Source organism: Bufo bufo, chromosome 6, assembly GCF_905171765.1.
Source record: "Bufo bufo chromosome 6, aBufBuf1.1, whole genome shotgun sequence".
Taxonomy (NCBI): domain Eukaryota; kingdom Metazoa; phylum Chordata; class Amphibia; order Anura; family Bufonidae; genus Bufo; species Bufo bufo.
The window spans coordinates 175,431,186-175,458,550 of NC_053394.1; the positions used below are offsets into that span (position 1 = coordinate 175,431,186).

At 42.9% G+C, this 27,365-nt stretch overlaps 1 protein-coding gene across 1 annotated transcript in view; it reads right to left on the reverse strand.

Annotated features, from left to right (window-relative positions):
• Positions 1–5,574: 5,574 nt before the first annotated feature.
• Positions 5,575–27,365, reverse strand: part of LOC121005609 (zinc finger protein 271-like) — a 129,664-nt gene continuing 107,873 nt past the window's right edge. Inside the window, exons 12-13 of the mRNA XM_040438385.1 lie at positions 16,845–16,953; positions 5,575–7,443 (exon numbers count right to left, since the gene is read on the reverse strand). Coding sequence (XP_040294319.1) covers positions 6,344–7,443; positions 16,845–16,953 — 1,209 coding nt within the window. The 3' untranslated portion in view covers positions 5,575–6,343. The remainder of the gene's footprint in view (positions 7,444–16,844; positions 16,954–27,365) is intronic.

Consider the following 27,365-nt stretch of genomic DNA (forward strand, 5'->3'; position numbering starts at 1 on the left):
TACCAGCGTGAGGTGAGCGTCTCTGCATTGTCTGTGCGCTATGTGACGCTGCGCTGTGTACAACAGAGGACTTTTAGCACAGGCCACTCCCGACGGCCTTTTGGCTGGCGGATGGGCCTATTTTATGGTAGGGGCCTGGAGCTGCAGCTCCATCAGCCCCTACGTTAATCCGGCCCTGCTCTCCACATTTAAGAGCGTTTTTGAGGGCTATTTAGACCTTTAACATTTAGGGACACAAATTTAATTACCATGATGTAATTTGGTTATGCTGTTACAGATGGCATATCTAAAAGAGCCCACATTACAAGGGTGAGAAAAGGAGTTGTGTATAAGGTACCCTGTTCTGAGATATACACTGCCCTACTATTGAAGAGATGCTGTATTGCTTCCCACTCCAAGTGAGTAGGATCTTTACTGGGAACCCCCATTTGCAGGCCATGCTGTGGTCTCTGAGGGCTATAGTGATTGGGGCGAGGGCCCAGCGTTGACGCAGGATGGCCACTGAGAGGTCTGCGTATACTTTCACTGTTTGGTAAGGTGCAGGCATTTGTCTCGCTGCAGCCAGAGTAGCTTCTTTTATGTGATAAAAATGTATACCCGCCAAGGTGTCGCGGGAGCTGTTTCTGGGAGATGCCTGTGTCGTGGCATTCTATGGGCCCTGTCTATAGTGAAGTCCATAGCTGAGCTAGTGGGAAGAAGCTGTTTCAAAAGAGCCTGCAACTATGGTGTCAACGCAGCTGGGCTTATATCTTCAGGAATCCCTCTAAATTTCATGTTATTGCGCCTAGAGCGATCCTCTAGGTCGATAAGTTTAGCCTTGATGTTATCGATATCAATAGCCATTTCCTCATGGGAAGCTATAAGTTGGTTATGGAATGCTGCAAATTCACCCATCTTGTTTTCAACATGGGAGACACGAGTCTCAACCGCCGTAATGGAGGAGTGGAGAGGGGTAAGTATTGTGGAAAAGTCCTTGTAGAGCTAAAGGCAACCAGCATATCCTTCATTAGGTTGCCAGATGCAGACTGGTCAGATATAGGAAGGCTGTGGAGTACACCTGCTACGTGGCTTGCTGGGTGTTGCTCAGAAGCTGGGCCTACCTTTTTGTGTTTTCTCCTCTTGGCACCGCAGCCTCTGTTCCGCTCGACAGCCGCTGGGTGGAGATGGTGGTGAAGCTGGGGATGTTCAGGCTCTGTCGGGTGGTGAGGAGACTGCTGTTTCCTGTTAAGCTGAGGTAGGGTAGTCCGCTATCGGCGATGAGCCGAGGCCTCTGTTAGAAGAGAGAGCCTTAGTGGGAGAGAGATATGGAGATGGCTGTGCGCCGAGGTCCGCGCTTTTAGCTTCTTTATCGAAGTAAAACTCCAACTTTCCTTGCTTTGGCGGAATTCTTTTCCCTCTAGGCATCTTGTAAGGGTTTTCCAGAGTATTTTGGCAGAGCTGTGGCTCGATTGCGACGAGGGACTACGCTTTTTAATACGCTATGTGCCGGAGCTGAGAAATCGGGCAGCCATACCGCCCGGCAGCCAAGCCAAGCCACGCCCCACATCTAGGATTTTTTATACATAAAGGTGAAGTACAAAGTGTCACAAGAAAACAATCTCAGAATCGCTTGGATAAGTAAAAGCGTTCCAAAATTATTACCATATAAAGTGACACATATCAGATTTTTGAAAAAAGCACTGGTGCTTAAGATGAAAACCCAAGGGGTTAAAACAGTTCAGTGAACCCTACTGCATTTGGGGCTCCGAAGCAGACAGATGGTCACTGCGGCTCTGCTAACAAAGTTGCATTGGCAGAAACGCTTCAATTTTTGCAGCAGCATCAGAATTGGACCTCTGCTTATTGGCAAATGGTTGCCTTCTCCAATGAGTCACATTTTCTGCTTTATCGAACAGATGAATGTTGGAGTGTCAGGTGAGAGACATCAGAGGTGAGAGACATACTTTGCAACGATTGCTGGAAGAACACAAGCTGGTGATGGCAAAGTTATGATCTGGGGAATGTTTTTGTGGCATTCTCTGGGCACACTCATCCATGCGGAGGGCACTCTCAACCGATTTGGGTATGAATCCGTCCTTGAAGATCACGTACACCCATACATGCTGATTGTCTTCCCTGGGGCAGAAAACATTGGTTGAAAGAGTATGACTAAGCATTCCAAGGACTACCCTGGTCCCCTAATTCCCCTGTCTGCCTCCACAGGAACAGACTCTCAGCAACTGCTGTGGTGCTGGATGAACCTCCCCCCACCTGGAAAGGACAAGAAAACATAGAGGAGGAACCAGAGGAGGGTCAAATGTATTCTTCTTGTTCCAACCTCGATGGTGGAGGGTCATCTCAGCGTAGGTGAAGTTCTGGAAGACGATGGGAAATAACAAAAATGCAAAGACAAAAATGACCTGCTTGTGAAGAGGTTGAAATAGAATAAAAAAATATCTAAATTATAGTTTCTAAATCTCATTAGTACATAATTTATGACCTAAATGGCTATAGACATTAGCAGCTTGGATCTAGAAAAGATATCCTAAGTCCCTGAGAGAAATTTTGAATGCTTTAACAAAAATCAACAGAAATTGTGAAGGCTAGAAGCTTGCCCCCAACCTCACCACTCATCACAACATTCCCCTGCCACTTTTTTTTTTTTTTAACTCGGACTATACTTCAGAGAAGTTTACCCTAGGCACATATAACAAGTCCTTTTTTCAAACCATCTTTAATCAATAGTTTCTATAATAGAAATGGGTAGGACATAAATAACATGGCATAAGTCAATCTCTAATATCACAGTATTTATATATGTACAATAATTGTTCCAAGAGAAGTGTTAACATTTTCAGATACTGTACCAAAGGTGAAATTTCACATGTCACACAGCTCACAAAAAGTGCAGGTCTTTGTTGCAAGAATAAGCAAGATGATCATCTGGTGCAGGATGGTGAACTGTTTAAGGTTAGCCAATGTGAAACATTTCTGGGCTGTTCTAGCCCCTTCCTTAGGCACAGATTTCAATAACATTACCTAAGCTTCAGGGATCAGCTAGTCTAGTTCTGAAAGGCACTGCAGTGGGTCACAATAAGAAAAAATAATCACTACCACGTCTTCTCAGTTGTCACTTCTGCACCAAAGATCACTTCAAAATAATTCTGCAGTTTCAAGTAGTTCTGCAGCTTCTGCCCACCCTCACATACGTTACTACATGGCCATGAGACGCCTGTTTCTCCTGCAGTTCAGGAACTGGAAGGTAAGCACAATAACATCTGCCTATTGGCCGACACGTTTTTTGTTTTTTTCTTTCTCATGTTAATTTTTTTTTTTTAAGGGTTCTGCAGAATCAGGATACTGATGACCTATCCTCTGGATAGGGGATCTAACTCCTTGCACCCCTGCCAATCAGCTGGTTGAAAAGGCAGTCATGCGAACAGTGGGTCTTCAGTGTTTACCTGCAGGCTGTCTCGCTTGTAGAGGCAGTGTAATTACACCTTCCTCTCCCATTTAGGTGAGTGGAAGATGTAATTATACTGCACCGCCGTTACAACAAGAGAGCGTGCAGGTAAACACTAAAGAGGACACTGCACTCACATGAGCACCGTGTCCTCTTCAATCAGCTGGGGTGCAAGTAGTTGGACCTCGCCAACCTGCTATTGATGATCTATCCATAGGATAGGATGTCAATATCCAGACACTGCACAACCCCTTTAAGAAACAAATAAAAAAGAAAACTCAACCATCACATCGTTTATATGTGTTCAACAATTTAGACAGCACTCCAAATTTGGTTAATTGGTTTTTATTTTGTATTAGCCATTCATAGTGGTCCTTTTTTCAGACTGAAGCAACATTTCGGGCAAAAGGCGTGCCCTTCATCAGGCAGTAATGTGCTCATACGAATGTGTGTGACCGGAATGTGACACACATTCGTATGAGCACATTACTGCCTGATGAATGGCACGCCTTTTGCCCGAAACCGTTGCTTCAGTCTGAAAAAAGGACCACTATGTCCGGCTAATACAAAATAAAAACCAATTAACCAAATTTGGAGTGCTGTCTAAATTGTTGAAGAATTATACGTTCCAAGAGGTGGAGCTAGGAACACACCGAGACGTGCACCCAAACCAGTCAGCAACAGATAGAGTGCTGTGATCACTACAAGATTTTCATACATCGTTTATATGTGATCCTTCTACAAAAAGAGAGGAGATTCCTGCTTCCATAAAACCAGCGTATTCTTTATTGGCTCCAGGAAATCCGCTGGTACAGACACGTATACACAATGGACGGATAAAGAATATGTTGGTTCGTAGAAGCTGGACTTGCTGCAGGTATTCCGCGCAGCCACAAGTGAGCTGAATCTTCTCTGCTATCTCCATGACATTTTCCTTTTAGTCCAGCACTTGAGACAACTCTGTCAGTTACCCCCATCTACACAGATGTCAGTGGGCAGGTGCACAAAGAAGGCGGCCATGTTAATACACCAATTGACAAAAAAAAAAGAATGCACCAAAAAGGAGTTGCTGCAATCATATGAATTTTTCATTTTGTGAATGTAATGATGATATATGTAAGTTCTTTGCTCATATTAGGGCAAAAGTTTACTGGGTAAAACTGTACACTCGTGTAGCAAGACCCAGTGTCTAATCAGACCATGCCTGTAATAATTTACATATCTGCATGTCAACATTGGTAGCAATCCCACATTTCTAGTTCTGCTTTATTTATTTTTGTCAATGAGTGTACTTCTAACTGGCAGCTAGATATGATGCCTCGTAGAGAGAACCAACATAGGAAAAGGAGTCTTTTATAACATTATCAAAGACTGGTGTCTTGCAGAAAGGGGTAGTCATTATTGTAAAATGATGTGACTTGTTATCAGTTTGATGTTTATTTCCTATACCTACTTCTAACTTTTTTACAACACTGCTGTTATAGCCAACTCAAACCTCTGATGTGCCTAGAGATGAATAGTAGAAGATGGCACACGTGGACTCCACAGACAAATCTGCCACAACATCTGCATGCATTACATGTTGATTTTGATGCAGATTTAGTTTAAAAGGGATAAAATCCAACTCTGCATGCACTTCTGCACCAAATCTGCATCAAAACATGTGCATCCGCCCTAATAGCATCATTCATCTACAAAAAAACTAAAGAAACTTTGAGCTCTGTGACATTAGCCAAAAGCTGAATTTGCATTTTTTTACCTGGAGTAATTTTTTGGGTGGATTAAAGCTACATATTAAAGTTTTGTTTTTTAGGAGCAAAAAACACCATGACCATGCAGGTCAACAGGATATTGTAAAGCATAGCATTTTCTGATTTTATGGCTTTTTTTTTTAAATCGTAGCATGCTCTGGGTGTTTCAGTTAGGGCTCATGCACACAAATGTATTTTCTTTACGTGTCCGTTCCGTTTTTTTTATATACAGAATCATTCATTTCAATGGGTCCGCAAAAATAACCAGAAGTTACTCCGTGTGCATTCCGTTTCCGTATGTCCGTTCCGCAAAAAAATAGAACATGTCCTATTATTGTCCACATTACAGACAAGTATAGTACTGTTCTATTAGGGGCCAGCTGTTCCGTTCGGCAAAATACGGAATGCACTTGGACGTATTTTTTGCAGATCCGTTTTTTGCGGACCGCAAAATACATACAGTCGTATGCATGAGCCCTTACCCTGTGACTTCTCGATAGAAAAGTCATAAAAAAACACCACCCCAAAAATACTTGCAAGAATTTCACTCAAAAGTCAAGTCAAAAAGTGCCAAGAAAAATATGTAGTGTGGTAGCACCCTTTACATGTATTTTCACATGACTGAAATGTCTGCAACTGAAAATCAGTTCCATACTCTACATCCGAAGTGAGTTGTGTCTACCAAATGAATGGGACAGTAGAAGGAACGTCTGCACCAAACGTGAATTCACCCTAACAGAAGCTTTTAAACTTGCTTTTCTAAGAAAATACCATCATGAGGTCCACTAAGAAATGAAAAATCAGTCTATGGCCACTTTCACACAAGCGTATTTGCAATTAGTATATAGACTGGGCTATTAACATGGGTGTATAATTTCCATCAGTATTTGAAATCCGCAGCATGTCTGAGTTTTATGCGTATTTGTTTCCAAATACGTCCATTACAGTCTATGGGAGAGCATCAAAAATACAGGGAGGGAAGCATACGAATGTAAATATGTATATAGGCATGTGTATATCATCAGGAATCCGTGCATAATCCAGAGTACTGACGGATTTCAATACGCTCGTGTGAAAGAGGCCTTAGTCTGATTTCTGTGTGTGCGTTTGTTTCTGTGGTGTCGAGAAAGTAAAGGAATTTCTGAAGAAATTATTTCTCGCTTGCAGACTCACTAGACTCGCCAACAGTGTTAGGATATATGTGAAGCTGCTGATGTTTAATGAGATGAGACTTCTGAGTGAAGCATCGTCCACATTCGGTGCAAGGAAATGGTCTCTCCCCCGTGTGAGTCCGCTGATGTTTAGCGAGAGTCTCTTTACGTGTAAAACCCTTTCCACATGCCATACATGAGAAGAGCTCTTCGCCTGTGTGCATTCTCTGGTGTATTATTAGATTAGACTTGCGTTTGAAATATTTCCCGCAGTCAGGACAAGACAACGTATCTTGACCATTGTGAACCTCCTGATGCACATCAAGGCTCGATTTCATTGTGAAACACTTTCCGCACACCAAACAAGTAAACGGCTTTTCCCCTGTGTGGACTCTCAGATGCTGGACAAGTTTAGCTCTTTGGACAAAGCCTTTTCCACATTCAGAACATGAATAAGGATGCTCGCCAGTGTGGACCTTTAGATGATTATCGAGATTTGATTTATTTCTGAAATATTTCCCGCAATGAGAACAGAAGAACGGCAGCTCACCTGTGTGGATTCTCTGGTGTTTGAGAAGAGCAGTTTTTTGGGTAAAACTTTTCCCACATTCCGAACATGAAAATGGCTGCTCGCCAGTGTGAATTCTCTGGTGACTAATGAGATTGGATTTTTTTGTAAAGCATTTTCCACACTCCAAACAAGGGAACGGCTTCTCCCCCGTGTGGACGATCTGATGGGCATCAAGATTTGATTTAATTGTGAAACGTTTCCCGCACACAGGACAAGGGAAAGGCTTCTCCCCGGTATGAGTTCTCTGATGCAAAATGAGTTTGGCTCTCTGTGGAAAACATTTTCCGCAATCAGGACAAGAAAATGGCTTTTCTCCAGTGTGAATTAACTGATGTCGGAGAAGGTGTGATTTCTGCTTGAATCTTTTTCCGCATTCAGAGCAAGCATATACTTTGTCATCATCAATGCTACATGCAGAAATATTAAAGTTCTCAAGATTAGAGGGATCAGATGGTAGATGTCTGAGGTCATCATCTTCAGTGTAATGATATAGACTCGAGTGCTGCTCTGGGATATCATCATGTTCATCTAAAGAAATTACATAGAAAAAACATAGAAATATGGCAGGATTGCAGTAGGAATAAATTTAAATCTGCGAGTGGGGGAAAGAGTAAAACGTTTTAACTCTGTGTTCCAGGAGCCATAATATAAAACGCAATAAAAATTCATAAATGTATTGCAGAGAATTTAACATTCTCTTTGTGCAAGAACTATGTCAGGAAAAAGTTTTTTGTCTCACACCACTACTTTTGAAAAATGGCTATAGTTAGGTAAGTTAATTAGGTGTATGCCAGATTTATTAACTGCAACCTTTAAACGGTTGTAATGTTACTCCAGTAGGGAGGTAGTATAAAAGAAACTGTTGCAACATAACTAGACAATAGTTAAGGTTTAGGGAATGATCACATGGCAGATTTTGCAGAGGCTGGTTTTCACTTTGAATGCCACAGACATGCTAGCAGTTTAGCCCCACTGAATGGAGCTAGACCACGATAGGACACCTGCTGCGGCTTTCAGCGGCATCCATCCAGGCACCATGCCGAGAAAGGACACTTCTTGGTGCTTTCTTGGTGCGGTTGCAGATTTAAACCGCCAACTGTGCAAACGGCAGTCTGGCCTCCAATGCGGCATCCAGAAGCAGAATCCGCTGTGTGAACATACCCTTAAAGGGGCTTTCCGATTTACATCAACATTATTTAAAATAATAATTTATGAAGAGAACCAATATACTGTATTAAATAACATTATTTCTATGGGGGCAGAATTTTTTTTTCAATTTTGCCATTGTTTTTGGAATTTATTTAGAGAGCATTTACTATACGGTATAAATAATGTTAAAAGGGTTTTCCAACATTTTAAAACTGATGACCTAACCTCTGGATAGGTCATCAGTATTTGATTGATGGGGGTCAGACACTTGGGAACCCCGCCGATCAGCTGTTTTGAGAAGGCATAGATGCTCACCGGCGCTCATCAGTATTAAAATGTTGGAAAACCCCTTAATTTCTACATTTATTTTTATGTCTCTCTACTTTTGCACAATAAACCTTTTTTTATGAGGCAGTTAGTTATAACCCCTGAATGGGACAATTTTAATTTTTGCATTTTTCGTTCTCTTCTCCCCATTGTCTTCTCCCATTTTTTTAAATTTTCAGTTCTCATAGCTTATTTTTTTGCACCATAGTTTTCTTGATTTTGCTTTTAACTGTGGCATAACAACCATATTCTGTGAGTCACTATGACTACAATGGTACCAAATTTATATTAAAATAACCTTTGAATTTTTTCTTTTTTTTTCTTTGTATCATCATATTCTGACCTATAACTTTTTATATTACCTTCCACAGAGCTGCACATGCGTTATTTTAGGGTGAGCTGTAACTTAAATGTGTAGAATTTTGGGGTACATAAGATATACTGATCCTTTTCATATAATATTTTTGGGAAGCAAGGTAACCATATACAGCAAATCATACATTTTTACTTTTTTCCCTCGTTTACAACATTGACCAAACATGATAAATATTTTTACATTTTAATAGTTTGGACACAAAATACCAATTATGTATATTTTTTTTTTATTCATCTGTGAATGCAAAATTGGAAAAGGGGGTTGATTTAAATTTAACATTTTTGGGTCTTTTTTACTTTTGAAAACTTTTACACTATCATTTTTATTCCCTTTAGGGGACTTGAACATGTGGTCCTCTGATCATTTATACCATAGACTGCAAAAGACTGCCTGGTGGCAGGGCGTAAGAGGCAATCTGCTATGGCAGGCCTGGGAGCATTCAGAAGGCCCCAGGCTGCCATAGCAATCAATAAGAATCTGTCAACTTCGCTGTGGAGATTCCTGAGGACAGAAGCATTTCCTTTTCTGTAACCTATCAAATGACATGGTTGCTCCTGATTGCAGCATCTGACGGGTTAGATGGGTGGTATTTTAGTAATCCTGCAAAGTATGGACCAGACACAGCTTATGCATCTGCTCCATACACACCTCGAGTACCTCAAGTATATAGTTATGCCCAGGTGTGTGAAGGCTTTAAAGGGGGGTATCTGGACTCATGATATTCATGACCTATCCTCAGGATAGGTCATCAATATCAGATCAGTAGGGTCCGTTTCCCAGCACCCTCATCGATCAGCTGTTTGAAGGAGCCGTGGCACTTGTGCAAGTGCTACAGCCTCTTCAATGCTTACCTGCACACTGTACATTTTGTAGTAGTGGTGTGGTGTAATTGCCACTGTTCATCCTATTCATTTGAATGAGAGAGGAAGCTGTAATTATACACTGCATCACCACTACAATCTTCTTTTTGTGTTACCTGTAAAATCTCTCTCTCATTGAGTTCACTGTGAACACAGAACTGTGGCATAGCTGCAGTCACTAAGTGGCAGACATTAAGTCAAAAAGTGCTAGCTCCTACTACCAGCCATAACCCCTCATGCAGACACTGAGCTAATCAGTTTGTACAAAAGCAGTAGGAGCAGGTGAGATGAGCCAGCAAGGAAACAGACTTAAAGGGGTTGTCCAAGTTGTTTTTATTGATGACCTATCCACAGGATAGGTGTCAGAACCTATGAAAAAGTGTCCAGTCCAGAAAACAACAAATATAAAATGCTTACAACAGATATCTGAAGAGCACATGCCTGATCTCGCACCGCCCAAGAGGCACCAACTGCCCTAGTTGAATGAACTGTGATCCGTAATGTGGCCTCACAGATGGCCAACCTTATTTATTGGGCAATTATGAACTTGATGCGAGTGCCATACAAAATAAAGTATCTAAATGGAAGGAAGATGTCAGAGACAAATAAATTCAAAGAGCCCTAACAATGTCGAGACGATGAAAGGAATACCACCTGGGGTGGGACAGAGAAGGGCAGAAAGAAAAGAGAACAATGGGAGGGATTTATCACGAGGGGAATATTTGAAGTCAGTTTTGGTTGAGTCTGTGTTGGTGTACTTTATGCCACATTTATTAAATGTCGCATTTTGTATAATAAACCTAGCACATTTGTCTAGAAAAGCTACTCTAGGTTTTCAACTCCACCCTCCTGCTGGAGTGAGATTGTGACTAAGATTGTGAGATTTGTGAAAAAGTTGCATTGATATATCTGGAGTGAAATTAATTAACACTGCTTAACAAAGCCCCATTTTGCAACTTTTTGAAGCCAGAATTCTGGAGTAACAGTGATAAATCAGGGCCACTGTCTTTATTCAAATGGTAAAAATGTCCAGCTGAGTCAATAAACAATTTATAGAGGGGTCATAGAGTCTAAAGTGTTCCAGCAGAGTTGACGCTTTAAAACATAACTTTTACTAAATTATTCTAATAAAATTACACCACCTTCGTGATTCACCAGTGAAACAATTGTGAAACATAAAATATAGAGCGATAAAAAATGTTTACACGGGATAGCCAACCAATGATATGGCTATAGAGGTTCGGTGTACACAGGGCAGTAATCGGGGGAGTGCTTAAATGTCTATCCTGTCCCTGCACTCACCCTGAATAAATCCTCAGCCCAGGGACGTCCCCTGATGGTGGAGACTCCCTGTCCTCGTTCCTGGACTGACTGCCCTACGTATACCCTCCTTTCAATCAGCAATACCTGGGTGCCCCGTATAAACAACGGATATTTACTGTGTCACAGTTAATTGATACCTGTATAGACAACAGCCCATATGGATGGAAAACTGAAACAAATATATAGGTGTAGAGGAAAGGATAAATCCTACAACACCATTACGAGAGGCCCAAAAGAAACGTCGTGATGGCCATACGTTCCCAGGCTATTTCTCATTCATACCCCGACGCGTTTCCCCTACTACTAGGTTCATCAGGGGGTCAGGAGACAGTTATGGGTAAACCGCTACATAAAGAGATAATTAAGATATACTTATGATACATATGGAGGACATAGGACCGGACACGCAGATGCTGATATGTGTATGGGACCAAGCAGACCACTAGATATATCCCACTTAGAGTCCTGGACACTCAAATTGGTCAGAAGCCCATTTAGATAAGGGCAGGTACTGTAGCCAAAAGGATTTATCTGGCGTTCCGGTAGCCTCCTATGCCTCCAGATCCAAACAAAGAGAGCCTGTGCCCAGAAGGATGTAGATGGTGGGAATATAACAGGGCCTCTCACCAGAATGATGTCCAGGTAAGAGATAGGAGAGGGCCTGGTCCGAAGAACTGCCATGAATGAGGCAAGAACCTCATGAAAATACAAAGAGCAGTGCCACAAACTGGTAGTGGTGGGAAAGGATGGCAAACCAAAGGAAACTCTGGTGAGTAAGAGCAATCGAGATGTGAAGATAGGCGTTCTTGATGTCCACTGAGTACATAAATTTGCCCTGCTTCATGGAGGCAATGACTGAACAAAAATTCCCTCATGAGGTGTTTAATGCAAACAGATCCATTGAGAAACACAAAGTCCAGGATCGGATGGACTGTTCCATTTTTTTACCACAAACAGATTGGAATAAAACCCCTTAAAATGTTCCACGGATGAATGGGGTCGATGACCCCCTGAAGAAAAAGGATATCCACCACCTGAAAGATGGTAGAAGCTTGGGCTGTCTTTTTCAGGTAGAGGGTCTGAGGAAACTATAGGGGGCATGGAAGACAACTTGATCTTGTAACTAGAGGAAACAATCTCAAGAACCCAGGCATCTTGAATGTGTAGATGGGAGGAATCCTGAAATGGAGCGTGTTCCTCATCTAGACAGGACCATTTTGGGACGACACTTCAGGCAGAATTCCTGTTGGATCCAGTCCAGGACAGGGCTTGAAGGACGGCTTCTTTTTTGGCTCCCGAGGAGTCATCTTCTCAGAAGGGAGTATGCTGGAAAAGCACTAAAGGGACCAGAACGCTGTAGACTGGTTCCGTTCTGGGGGAAGTGGGTACTCATTCCGTCTGTAGTTTTTTTTTTTGTTTTAAAACTCTTTTTATTGTTTTGTCAGCCAATAAAACAACCATATTGACTGTTTGATACAATAGATACATATATATATCCGTTCAGATCAAATAAGATACAAATATAAGATTAAATAACGTGTATCAAGGATATCTCTATGATATTGTCAATATTCCTGTAAACAAACATTTCGGACAGAATCAATCTTTACGTAACGTGTTCAATCACGTGGTGTTGATCACCACATGTAGTTAAACTTATAAATAACCACATAAAAAACAGATATTAGACATAAGCAGGTAGGTGGGAGGGAGGGAAAGATAAAGGAAACATAAAAGGGAAGGGGTGGGAAGGGGTGAAGCAGATAAGTGGAGCATAAGATATTCGCTCTTTAAAAATATAACATCAACATGTTAAGGACAGTCGGATGCTGTGGTTTTATTAACTGTAAGTCTCCTCCATATGTACTCAGATTCGCTCATCATCATGCAAGGGCCATTATTCAAGTATACTAAGTATATTTTTATTTTAACGTACTTAATCCAGAGTAAATCGTCTATAAGATCTCCAGGGGTTCCAGATGGTCTCAAATTTAAGCGGGGATCCAGAATCCCAATGCACTATCTGCTCAAGCCTACATATCTGGTCACATTTAACAATCCATTTCTGGATTGAAGGTATTTCCTGTTGTTTCCAATATGTCGCAATAAGGGGTCTAGCTGAGGCCAGCAAAGCCGCACACAAGATTCTTATGTTCTTTGGACCTTTTATATCGTTATACAAACCAAACAGGCAAAGCTTCGGGGTCACAGGGATGTGTGTCCCACTCATTTTTGATAAAACACCACCCACTGCTTGCCAAAAGGGTGTTACTTTTTCACAAGACCACCAAATGTGTGCAGTTCTTTGTTACATCTCCAACACAAGGGGCTGGTAGTAGCAGGGAACATACGGTGGAGCCTTTGAGGTGTAAAATACCATCTAGTTAGGACTTTATAACTATTTTCTTGTACCTTGACACACCTGGACACCCTAGTCGGGGAGAGCAAAGCGTGACTCCTCTCCATTGGGGAAAACTCGATATGTAAATCGGATTCCCATTGTTGTAGAAAAGTTGGATTGCTTATCTTAGATGAAGACATTAAAATCTCATACAATTTGGAGATTTTCGCTTTTGGGTCTTTAATTTGTATAACTAGTTTTTCAAATGAGGAATGGACTACCAATGTGGGTAAATGTATCAGATATTTCCTTATATGTCGGATGCAATAGTTGATATGGAATGGAGAGCAGTCCTTCATCAATGGGTGTTTATAAAGATCTAATGCTGAGGGAATATCATTATCTGGGCAAATGGCTAGTAACGGAGATACACATTGTTTCACGCTTTCCGGAAGAGTCTGCAGAAAGTCAGTGGATGCTTGAAAAAAGACATCTCTAATTTGCATTAATATCGGGTAATTGGGTGTCAAGGCAGATCTCCAATTAGACTTTGCCCACATATTCAGTGTGTATTTAGTAATTGAACTCTGGGTTCTAATATTTTTGGAGGCTTGGGAATTATCCATAAATAGGAATGCTCGTAATGGGATGATTGACATGTCTTGTTCCACAATCAGATCTAATCGATCTGAATGTGGTCTTAGCCACTCCAAACACCTGAGGCATAATACCGCCTTGTGATAATGATATATGTCTGGAATGCCCAGTCCACCCTTGATAAGATGTTGGGTAATTTCCGTCTGTAGTTTTGGACATAATCTCATTCAATCTTAAACCAAACAGATATGCAGAGAGGAAAATAGGTCAATAAGAGGCTGGATAAGCTGCCCAAACATTCAGCCAGAGTGCACAGTTCACGGATACAGTGAAAGCTTTAGCTTGTGCCAAGAGCATGCCCACATTGAAAGAAGCCTTAGAGATATTTGCAGAGCTAATAACTCCAGATCTTCTTGGGGAGAATGACAATGAGTTTTGGAAAAACTAAAAAGCCCATTCCATGATCACCTTACCAACTTAAGCAAAGCAAAAATTGGTCTATGGTCCTAGCCACCTGCCTCAAAGGCAGACTTGGCAATTGACTCCAAGCTATGGTCCATGACATCACGGAGAGACAAGTCAAACAAGCCATCCACCATAGGAATAGTAGGGTTCCTGACGAGGCGGGAAACATGGGGAATCCACCTTAGAAGAGGCAGGAGGAAACACTTAAGGAACGTGCCAGGTCTGGCAAAAGGAAAACCCCTCATGAAGGGCAGACTGTGTGGAGTCCTGGATTTGAAACGTCTCACATATGGAGATGACCAGACTGTGTACCATACAGATGATTTTGGAGGACTGCTCTGAATGAAGATTTGAGTCAGACTCTGTCAAGGAAATTTTGCCTTGCAAAGATGATATGTGAGATTCAGTCTCTGGGGTAGGGGAAACAGAGGACATAGGAGTAAGTGTAAGGTAAGTGGTGTAAAGCTCTGGGTCTCTTGTAAGGTGGCCTGTCCCATGGAGGGTCTTTGGACAGGAATGTCAAAGGAGAACAACAAGGGGCTTTGTAGACTAGACACCCCATAACACCCAGCATTGACCGAGAGACATTAGTAAAATTGAAAAAGAGGGGATGCAGAATGGGGCCTAGAAGCCCATGGCCTAAAGTAAAGCAGGAAGCCAGCTGGGAGCAGGGACCAGAAGTGATGCAAAGCCAGTGCCAGACCCAGACAGAAGAATATGGCTCCAGAGAACTTGTGCTGTGGCAATGATAAGTGTCAAAAGCCAGGCGGGAGTGGGGGACCTGCACGATGCAGACCTGAGGCCCACGGTCAGTGTCGGAAGGTGATGAAAAGTCCCAATGACTGGGGGAGGTAGGAGTGGTTTCCCTTTGTTCCCACGACACCAGATAAAGGAAAGAGTGAAAGGATGACGAATATGCAGCTGTGACCACTGTGCACTAAGAACCCTAGAAACCTGCCCCTCACTCTACTGCAGGACCTCTTGTGCGGAGGGAGGAAGAGGGTGAATGGGAGGGAAGGGGGGCTGACAGAGAAGGCTTCTTAATTCTAATAAAAAACGATTAACACCCCTCCAAAAAAAAAGAGTGCAAAAAGGAACTGCTGCAGAACTTTTAGGTGGGAGGCTGGGACAGACCTAGGGAGGGAAAGGCGGGGAGGGGGTAATATACTTACCAAATCCAGAAATATTCAGCCTGTCTACACACTCTTCACTTCGGCTCAACCACAATAACAGCAGGGTAATCCTCTGATAAGCAGTTTTGGCTGTACGCTGACATGGCAGAGAGAGGTAAGCAGATACAAACAATTGGTGACTACATGGCTGGCGGGTAACAGAGCAGGACTACTCTGTTCCACTTTGCCTCACTGTGGGGTGGAGGGTAGTGTAACGATGAGGTGTAACACTGTTCGCCCTCCCCTCTGTGGACACCAGCTATCCCTGTTTCTCACCTAAAGGAAAAAGAAAAATTAACGGTCGAATCTTAAATGAGAAGAAAGAACAAATGAGCAGGGCGGTCGGTCTCCTACAGTCCCTAAGCTAAAACTGATTAGCTTAGCTGATGAGTGGTAGCAGCTATACTTACAATTCTGTGTCCTCCAATAACACAACTGAAAAAGATTTGTTTTCCCCTTTTTTTCCTGTAAAACTACTTCGGTCAGCACTGACCACACTATCTGAGGCCAAGCAGTAAAGTCAATAAAAAGCCTAATTAGGTGCAGAAATGTGAGGTTAGTTGAGCAAATGCTTATCTTTTTACTCCAGTACTGGAGAATGCCTATGTAACAATCAGACAGCAAGTATGCTCTCTGATTAATAGCATGATCCTACTTCAACCTGCTCTAACTCAGGCTGGATTACAGCTAGAGCCAACAAAGATTCTTAACTTTATAACAAAAGTGACCTGAGCTAAAGCCTTTGGTAACAGTTTCCCTTTGCAGTCACACTGCCTTGGCCTGTGTTCTATAACTTTCCAATATACCTTGTATTTCAATCCCCTACTAGTGTTTGTGTCAGTGAATGAGAACACTACTGGTAAATATCTGATGTAGAAAACCCCTACATATCTTATTGTGCTCTCTGTTAACAATTGGAAACCATTACATCCAGTCTAGGCAGTGCTCTGTGACCCTAGTACATCTGCAGCACAAATTGTAGTTTATAGCCCACGCTATGTAGGTCCTAAAGTTTATCTGGATAAAACTATGGTGGTCATTTATCAAACTGGTGTAAAGTAGAACTGGCTTAGTTGCCAATAGCAACCAATCAGATTCCACCTTTCATTTGGAAGGCTCCTTTGGAAAATGAAAGGAGGTATCTGATTGGCTGCTATGAGCAACTAAGCCAGTTCTACTTTACACCAGTTTGATAAATGACCCCTATGTGTGAAAGCAGTTACAGAGTCAAGGTGGAAGTCATGTACAGTATTTCACAGACTGCATGCTGTATATATATATTGGAATATTTATTGCAGTTTATTTTGGCTCTGACTCACCTATGTTTGTATATGAAGGACTTTCCTCCTCCTTCCATAGTAGGTCTCCCCTCGCATACTCCTCATCATCGTCTATATCTTCTACTTTAACAATAACCAAGTCCTTACTCTAAGGAGACACAAAACCAACAATAATGCAATTCTGGAATAATGTCAGTCTATAAGATTAGTCACATCATGGACAAGCATAATTGGATTTTTGTACTTACCGTAAAATCCGTTTCTCGTTCAGTTCATTGGGGGACACAGCACCATGGGTATACGCCCAGCTACCACTAGGAGGCGACGCTAGATATGAAAAAGGTTGGCTCCGCCCAGATGGGGTATACCCTCTCTACAGACACTAGGCTAATCAGTTTGTACCAATAGCAGTAGGAGAGAGAAACAAAAGCAAAGAACCAACATGTCCTGAACCAGGGAAGGAAGAACAGCAGCCCGGTGACAAAAAGAGAAATGAAAACAAAGGGTGGGATCTGTGTCCCCCAATAAATTGAACGAGAAACTGATTTTACGGTAAGTACAAAAATCCAATTTTCTCATTAATGTCATTGGGGGACACAGCACCATGGGACATCACAAAGCAGTTCCTGAAGGTGGGAAGGAAATCTGATGCAAAAAGTTGGGCGCACAGGTGCAGGAAAACCATGTTACCCAACAGGACCAGGAGATGCCATAGCATGAAATGGTAGAAAACTAAGAAAGTGAGCTGAGAGGCTCCAGGACCAGGAAGAGTCCAAAGAAAAAAAAATTATGGGAGACCGCCAGGTTCCCAAGGACAAGTGAAGTGCCTGAAAAAAAAAGGCCATTTGCAAGAAAGGAACAAAGGGAAACACCCAGCTCCACCAAAGGCAGGAAAAATAAGAAGCTAAAAGAATAGGGAGCAGGGCTAGAACTATTGTGCAAGAACCAAAAGTTGAACAAGTGCGCACTAGAGAGCCCGAGAAAGGATCTGGAAGAACTAGGGCATGCGCAGGAAGGAGACGGCATCCAGGGCACTTCCGTGCGCTCCAGACCTCGCTCCTGTTTCTGCAGTGGGCGCATGCGTTGCGCTGACGTGCGAGCGCACGAATGCGCCCATTGGCCTTCTCACATTGTGGGCGGCGGAGGCGGCAGCCAGGTGACTATTTAAAAATGGTGGGAACGCCAGTCAGGTTGGCGTCCCATGTGCAGTTCTTTTTGTATTATATAACTGCATGTTCCATAGTCTCTTTATCTATAGAGACCGCCCTAGGAGGTGTCCACCATCTGGCTATACCCCCATCACTGGCTGACGTACCTTGTCAGGCTGGTCTCTAGGAATTAAGGGCTTACCTAATACCTATTCCTAGTACTTTTTCCCTTATCTCCCCTGATGAACTGCTTTATTTTTTTAGGCAGTGAAACATGCGTGTAGGGAGTTCTTTTTAGATCCTTTAGGGACATATAGCATATTCTTGTTAAGGGACAGGTTCCGGACGGGGTCGTCCTTGTTAGGACGAGTGCCCTGTGGTGAGGCTGCTACCTATATCTAGTATTAGGGTAACTATCGTTAGTCAGCCATAGGGCCTTTACAGGGACCCTGCACACATGTGCATCACTGCCTGACATCACTTTTTCATTTATTTATATATATGGAGAAGCCTCGATTGGAGTTCTGTCGGTGGTGAACGATCCGTATCCTGTCCCGCGGTACCGGTAGGACAATCGGTTACTGGTGCCGCCGCGCACTATTTAAGTGTTTTTCTGTTATTTTCATTTGGGATAGACACCTAGGTTATTCCTAGGGTTTATCAACATTTTCTATCCCAAGGTTTGTCATTGCACACTTTATCTAGGAAATTACTTTGTTTTATCTGCATTATTAATAAACGTTATATTTTAGATTACCCACTTCCTGATTTAGGAAAAATAAGAAGCTAAAAGAATAGGGAGCAGGGCTAGAACTCCTGTGCAAGAACCAAGAGTTGAACAAGTGCGCACTAGAGAGCCCGAGAAAGGATCTGGAAGAACTAGGGCTCCCCCTGAAGATTTAAATTGGAATAAAATAAAATAAATGCAAGTTTAAATGTCCCAATTCACAAAAAGTTATAATTAATTACCGTATTTTTCGCCCTATAAGACGCACCTGCCCATAAGACGCACCTAGGTTTTTTTGCCACTGTTATGGGGGCATCTGTGGATGGCACTGTTATGGGGTCATCTGTGGATGGCACTGTTATGGGGGCATCTGTGGATGGCACTGTTATGGGGGCATCTGTGGATGGCACTGTTATGGGAGCATCTGTGGGTGGCACTGTTATGGGAGCATCTGTGGGTGGCACTGTTATGGGGGCATCTGTGGGTGGCACTGTTATTGGGGCATCTGTGGATGGCACTGTTATGGGGGCATCTGTGGGTGGCACTGTTATAGGGGTATCTGTGGGTGGCACTGTTATGGGGGCATCTGTGGATGGCACTGTTATGGGGGCATATGTGGATGGCACTGTTATGGGAGATCATTGTGGGGGCATCTGTGGATGACACATATATAGCATCTTATCTTATGTGTCCTCCACAGATCCCCCCCCATAACAGTGTCCCTGTGTAGTGAATGGGGGCCGGCATCTGTTTCTGTAATGGCAGCGGGGCCCGGTGTCTACTTCATTCATAAAGTGGGCGGAGCAGGAGCGTGACGTCGTGAGCTACGCTACGAGCGCCCACCCGGCCTCCTGACTGCCAAGAAGTTAGTAGTAAGTAGTACAGCGCTAGATTTAAGATGATTGGAATAATTTAACAATACCCACAAGTTAGATATGATTACCGTATACTACAGTGAGCGAGGCCCGGTGTAGTAGAATACAGTGACTGCACCGGGCCCCGCTGCCATTACAGAAACAGATGCCGGCCCCCAGCCCCTCCTCCCTCTCAGCCTATTCACCGGACGGTCGCAGCATTCGCCCCCTTAAGACGCACTGCTATTTTTCCCCCACTTTTGCGAAAAATACGGTACTTCTCTACTGTAAGAATAAAGGCCAATGCATGCAGTGCGTCACGTTACCGCAAAACGAACACGTTAAGTGACCATGAAGAAGCATGCTTTTCATATGCTTCACTATATGGCACGCAACGCACAGTTAAGGAGCGGCAATACTTATACTTTCCATTGTGTTGTGTTCCGCTGTTACAGGGAACGCAACGCCCATGGTTAACCTAGCCTCTGACTTATAACTGATTAAGTAAATATGTTTTTTGCAGGACTGGACACTTGTATAAGTGAAGGGAATGGATAGTCAATAGTTCAAGACTGAAGCTGTAAACCATTTGAAAAACTGCAGTCATTCAGCTAAGGCTATAAAAACGTGTAAACTCAGATTGTTAGCTTAAACTTTAAACATGACTATGGGATTCTACTAGGGAAATCATGTTTTAAAATAAATGCCCCTTTCCTGGATCCTCCCACTGCCCTATCTTCAGCAGAAGATCAGCACACAAAGGAGAAGGCAGCGGCTTCCTAGCCAGTAGTTCTGTGTATGTTGCCTTTCTTTCCTTCAAGGAATGTATAAAATACATTCGCATATTAAATACAGAGGACTGAGGAGTCGGAGTTGGACCATTTATCTACCGACTCCACAGCCCTGGTTTCTTCCATGAGGTGAGTGGGAACATTTCTCTAAGTGGTGAAGACGGCCGCACGAAGGCCATCTACTGTCTGGAACTGTTGTCCATTTTTGTAAACTTCCCTTGCCATCCATCCCCAAAGGTTCTCAATTGGATTTAAATCAGGGGAACACGCAGGATGGGCCAAAAGAGTGATGTTATTCTCCTGGAAGAAGTTCCTTATCCTGCGGGCATTGTGTACTGTAGCGTTGTCCTGTTGAAAAACCCAGTCGTTACCACACAGGCGAGGGCCCTCAGTCATGAGGAATGCTCTCTGCAACATCTGGACATAGCCAGCGGCCGTTTGACGCCCCTGCACTTCCTGAAGCTCCATTGTTCCACTGAAGGAAAAAGCACCCCAGACCATTATGGCGCCCCCTCCACTGTGGCGCGTAGAAAACATCTCAGGTGGAATCTGCTTGTCATGCCAGTAACGTTGGAAACCATCAGGACCATCAAGGTTACATTTTTTCTCATCAGAGAATAAAACTTTCTTCCACCTTTGAATGTTCCATGTTTGGTGCTCTCTTGCAAAGTCCAAACGAGCATTTCTGTGGCGTTCAAGGAGACGAGGTCTTTGAAGACGTTTTTTGTTTTTGAAGCCCTTCACTCTCAGATGCCGTCTGATGGTTATGGGGCTGCAGTCAGCACCAGTAAGGGCCTTAATTTGGGTCGATGATCGTCCAGTGTCTTGACGGACAGCCAATTGGATCCTCCGGCTCAGTGCTGATTAAATTTTTTTGAGTCTTCCACTTGACTTTTTTGTTCCATAACCCTCAGGATCATTTAAGAAATTCCAAATGACTCCACATCTTTGCACAGATTTGGCCTTTTAAAGGCATATGGTCCTAAAATTTGGATCAGCTGAAAAACAGCCTGTTTCAGTTTTTTTTTTTTTGTTTCAATCGTTTTTATTGGCATTTCAATGTAATACACAATACAATAAAGATGCATTACAATTCTTGCATTGTCAGTTGAGTTGTTTATAACAAATATAGTACAGTGACATAACCATTGTCAAAGTAAACAAATTCCATAGATGACATCCATGTTAAAGCCTATTCAGCCCGTAAGCCGAAACCTTTATGTTTTCCGAACCATAGGCCCCCGCTGTAGAAGCATGCGAAAAGAGTATCCACCACCTCCCCATTACACTCGACCTACTTTATAATCTGAAAATGTATTCTTTATTGTTTATTGGTTGTCCAACGCTCACATGAATCTGTATCTGCTAATTAAATTTCAAGGTAAGTTTCAGGGAATGTTTTCCCTCTTTCCTTCCCATCACTTTTTGCAATGTGGAGATGACATCCATACTTGCCACACTTTCAAGAATTTTTGAAAAGTGCCATTCCCTAAGGCTATAATTCTTTCATAGGCAAAGGTAGTATTAATTGCTGACACTAGGTCTCTCAGATGTGGAATATCCCGAGATTTCCATCTCTGCAATAGCATCAATTTAGCCTGGACACAGAAAACACAAACCAATTTCCTGTTTTCCGCATGGAGATCCGCCACTCCAATCAGTAGTAGAAAAAGTTGCGGTGACCATACCAACCTCTGTGGGAACAGTAGGCCCAACATCTTTCCACATGCCTCCCAGTACTCTGAAATCAATGGGCATTGCCAGAGAATGTGAAGAAGCGTCCCTCTTCCTCCACATCCCCTCCAACACTCGTCGGACACCCCCTCATACATATGTTGCAATTTTTCTGGAGTATAATACCAATGCAAGATTGTTTTTACAGCTGATTCTACGTGAGAGGAGCACTGCAAATGAGAATGGATCACTCTGATTGATCTCTGCCAATCTTTCTCAGTTATGCTGATATTCAAAGACCTTTCTCATTTACGCATGGGGTGAGATTTTTTAAATTGGATTGGCTGAAGTAATGCCTCATATAGTGTCTTAATCCCTTTAAAATTACCCGAGATAAATGTCATGCCTATTCGATTGTAATTCAGATTGGCAGGACGAAGTGATTGTAGAAAATGTCTAATTTGTAAGTATTTAAAAAAATCAGACTTGGGAACCAATAACTGTTCCTGCAATGCTTGGAAGGTTTTCAGCGTTCCATTCTCATACAATAGTTCAATTGTACCCTCAGTCCTCAAAACCCACCCTGAGAGATCCACGTGTGGAAGTAAGGCTTTTATGAAAGAAAATGGCAGTGATATCACTGTAGGCGGGTGTCCCTCATTATCTATACTATGAAATTGTTGCCAAGCTGAAACAGATGCAACAATTATCGGGTTCATATTCTTAGGGATCTGAATGCTCCAAAAAGGTAAATGGAATAAGTCTGGCAAACTAAACGGAGCCGCCTGTGCTTGTTCTATTTGCACCCAAGGGATTTCCAATAGTTCTCGTTTCCAGCTTCTAAGCATGGATACCAAAGTGGCCAGGTAATACGCTTTCATGTCTGGAACCACGAGGCCACCCCTATCTCTGGGTCTCTGAATAATATTTTTAGCCACCCTTGGTTTCTTGTTTTTCCATATATATTTGGATATTATGAGTTGCACTTTGCTAAAAAACCTTTTTGGTAGCGGAATGGGGACCGTACGGAATAGGTATAGAAAACGGGGGAGGATAAACATTTTAAAAGCAGCAATCCTACCTAACCATGATGTTTCATGCTTATGGAAATTGTCTAGGTCTTTACCTACTTCTGTTAGTAGGGAATCATAGTTAAGACTATACAGTTTGGACAACGAGGGAGTCATACTAGTTCCCAAATATTTAATACTGTCTGTACACCAGTCAAAGTCCCATTTCTCTTTAAAGGACCTAGTTAAGGTGTCCGGGATATTGATCGGCAATGCCTGTGTCTTGGAGGAATTTAAATGGTAGTATGATATGTTTCCATATATTTCTATTTGGCTCATAACCGCTGCTAAGGACGTTTCTGGATATGATAGAGTCAATAAAACGTCATCTGCGTAAAGTGAAATTACATGCTCCTGGCTTCCAATCATAACCCCCGGGATGAGGGGGTCCATTCTTATAGCTTGAGCTAATGGTTCCATGGCTATAATAAAGATCAAAGGGGACAGTGGGCAACCCTGTCTAGTGCCGTTTGTTAAACTAAACGACTCTGACAAGGCCCGATTTACATATACCCTAGCCGTGGGGTTACTATATAAGGCCTCTATTGCGGACATGATTGGGCCACTAAATCCCATGCTCGAGAGCACCGAGAATGCGAATGACCATCTTATTCTGTCAAACGCCTTCTCGGCGTCTAAAGCCAGAACCAACATAGGACTCTTCTGCTGTTTGACTTGGTGGAAAATGCCCAGCATTCTCCTAGTGTTGTAATAGGACTGGCGGGTTGAGACGAAACCGGTTTGGTCAGTGTGAATTATGGAAGGGAGTATTGCAGCTAACCTAAGAGCCAGAAGTTTAGCATAGATTTTAATATCTTGGTTTAATAAAGATATGGGCCTAAAGTTTTGGGGTTTATCCGCTGGTTTACCCGGTTTTGGTAAAGTGATGATAGTGGCTTGTAAGTTTTCTTCAGGGAAATTACCAGAGTTCAGGGCGGATTGGCAAAAGTCCCGTAAGGAAGGGGCTTAAGATGTGTGAGAGCTTTTTATAGTAATGACTCGCAAACCCGTCTGGGCCAGGGGCTTTATCTTGAGGCAAAGATGTTATCACTCGTTCGACCTCCTCAGTTGTTATGCGAGTATTGAGGGTGCAGAGTTGCTCCCTGGTTAGAGTAGGTAAATTAAGAGTATTAAGGTATCCTCTTATCTTGGTGATCAGGTCTGGGGGAGATGGAGTTGAGTCCTTCAGATTATAAAGATCATGGTAATAGGTCTGAAACCCCTCTGCTATATCTAATGGGGAATACATTTTTGTTTGTGTACTAGGATGTAAGAGATACGGTATTCTACTTTTTATTCGTTTTGCCTTAAGGCTGGCCGCTAGAAGTTTCCCTGCTTTATTTCCCTGGGAGTAATAGCGTGCCTTAGATTTCCGGAGCCCTTTTTCAAAGGTTTCTAACATGTGATTCCTCAGATCCTGCCTAATCTGTTTTAAGGCTTCCATATTGGAGAGTGAGGGATTATTCTTATTCCTATCTTCCAATTGTTTCAATTTGTCGAGCAACTGTGTTATGGTCTCTTCTAATTTCCTCTTTCGCACCGCCCCCTGTTGGATGAACGTCCCTCTTATAAATGCCTTATGGGCATTCCATAGTACCACCGGATTAGTATCCTCTAGTTTATTAAGACGGAAAAATTCTTTCAGGTCAGATTCAATACGCTGACCATGCTGTGGACAAGATAATAAGATGGGGTTGCTCCTCCAAAGATATCTTGGGGAGTAATTGTTTTCTTCTGACAATTTCATTGTTATTACAGCATGGTCAGACCACTTAATCTGCCCTATTCCTGCATCCATAACCTTTGTCAGTGTCTCCCTTTCTATCAAGAACATATCAATGCGGGAATAAACATTGTGTACCCCTGAATGAAACGTAAAATCCCTATCTGATGGGTGTTTAATACGCCAAATGTCAAACAATTCTGCTTTCCACAAGGTATCACTTAGGGACTGGTTGGTTCTACTTGGTGAAGAGGATGTATCAATTTCTGGGTCTGTAGTTAGATTGAAATCCCCAAATAATAAAATTTGCCCCTTCTTTTTCTTACTAACTACTTTCAATACTTTTTTTAGGAACCGAGTTTGACCCTTATTAGGAGCATAAATTGATACCAGAGTGAAAAGAGTGTTGTTTAAAGTGCACACTAGAATTACATATCTCCCTGCTGAGTCGCTGATTTGCTCTATTAGTGTGAATGCTAGAGAATTTTTTATAGCTATCATCACCCCTCTTGTTTTGGAGTTGGAATGGGCTTGAAAGATGTGGGGAAATTGTGCATTTTGTAATCTATGAGCATCCTTAGCTAGTATGTGGGTTTCTTGTGCCCCTAGAACATCACAATTAAGAGACCTAGCCTCCCTCCATAGGTGAGATCTGCGCATTGGACTGTTCAAACCGTTTGTATTAATGCTTGCAAAAGATATTACCATAATAAAGCAGTTTAAAGCGTAAGGTAAAGAAATCGCATAATATACTGTAAAAAAGGTGCAGGACGCCTCCCAGCCAGCGCGCCCGCCACCAGAACACGGAGGAGGTGGACCCTTGTACAGGCCTACGTATGGTACTATTCATGGATGTAACATCATTATAACAGTAGTAAAACATAATAATAACACATAACTAAAATCATAACTTATAGGTATACCCGTAAGAGCCAACAGGCTCTCCGTAAACCTAAAAGAACTCGGGGTATAAAAGTCCTGTCTGAAACCTAAGTAGTAACCAAATTGGACAGGCACTCAACCCCGGCATTAGCACTGAGATCAATTCCACCTTCTGGTGAACCCTTGTTTAACGGACAGTATCCCAGTCCTTCTGGATTTTGTCAGGTGGAGCCCGGCGTTGTTCCGTTATTAAGTCCATTGGGATGTCCCAGCTCTGCAACAAATCCTTGCCTTCTTCTATAGACTTTATAACGTAGAATTTCCCGTCCTGATGGATCATGAGGCGCACCGGGAATCCCCATCTGTATTGAATCTTGGCTTTTTGTAGTGCCGCTGTAATAGGTATCAAGGCTCTTCTTTGCCTAAGTGTTGCAGCCGATAGATCTGCATATAACGAAACATGATGGTATGGAGCTGGCAGTCCCCCATTTTGCCTAGCAGAGGACATTAGTTGCTCCTTAATAGAGTAAAAGTGGACTCTGGCCAGGACGTCTCTAGGAACGTTTTCATCCAAATGCCTGGGACGCGGGACTCTGTGGGCCCGATCTATCTCTAGGTCTTTGTCACTGCTTTGAGGCAAGACGCATTTTATCAGCGCCCTTACATATGATGGAATGTCCTTGGAGGCAACACTTTCTGGTATCCCTCTTAGCTTTATGTTGTTACGCCTGCTGCGATCCTCCATATCCGCCATTTTATTTTTCAAGGCCTCCACTTCAGCTTCTAACGCATAGTGAGCGTCGATGAGGTCGTTATGGGAGCCTGCAAAGTCCCCAAATTTGCGTTCTAAGTGATCCGTTCTCGCCCCCAGGTCTTCCACCTCTAATCTCAAAGGGGCCACTATGGAGCGCATATCATGCAGGAGAGAGCGCCTCTGTATCAGCAGCATGTCCCTCATAACAGTGTCCGTCAGGGCCATGTTAGTAACTGGCAAAGCTAAAATTTCTGCCTCCCCTGTATCTTGTAAGTCCCCATCTGTTCCCAAAGTACCTGTTTGGGTAACCTCCCGTTCCGGAGATCTGATGCGTTGTGGGGAATCTGCTGCTCCTGTTGCCGCTTTTCTCCCCTGCGCCTGGATAGAAGTGATCGCATCGCACTCACCCTCCTGCCCTGTAGAGGATTCTCCTTCGTCGGGTACAGGTCTCGGTATCTTCCCTACAGCCAGCTCTCTGTCTGGGTCCGAGCCATTAGCTGAGTGGGTGGCGACCGTGCGTTCGCTTGTAGCTGCGCTCCGGTCTCCGGCGCCATCTTGGGACCTTCCCGCTTCCCTTGTGAAGTAAAATTTTGTCAACTTCGGGTGCTTCACCGCCTTTTTCTTTCGACCCGTCATCTTCAGGAAGGGTTCAGTAACTCTCCCTTCCAGTATTTAGGTGTCCACCGTGGATTTAGTCGCTGTGTAGGTCGCTGAAATGCAGTGCTAGCTCCGGAGCTGTACCACACTACATCCGCGCGCCTCGGCAGCCAGACCACGCCCCCAGCCTGTTTCAGTTTAATCGTTATTTTTAATTAATTGAATGCTCAAAAAAAAAAAGTTTTGTCTCACTCTCATTTCTTCTTGTTGCATGTTGAAGCTCTACTTGGAACCTTGTTAAGATCCAACAATGTATTTGATCAGGACTGTACAAGTGAAG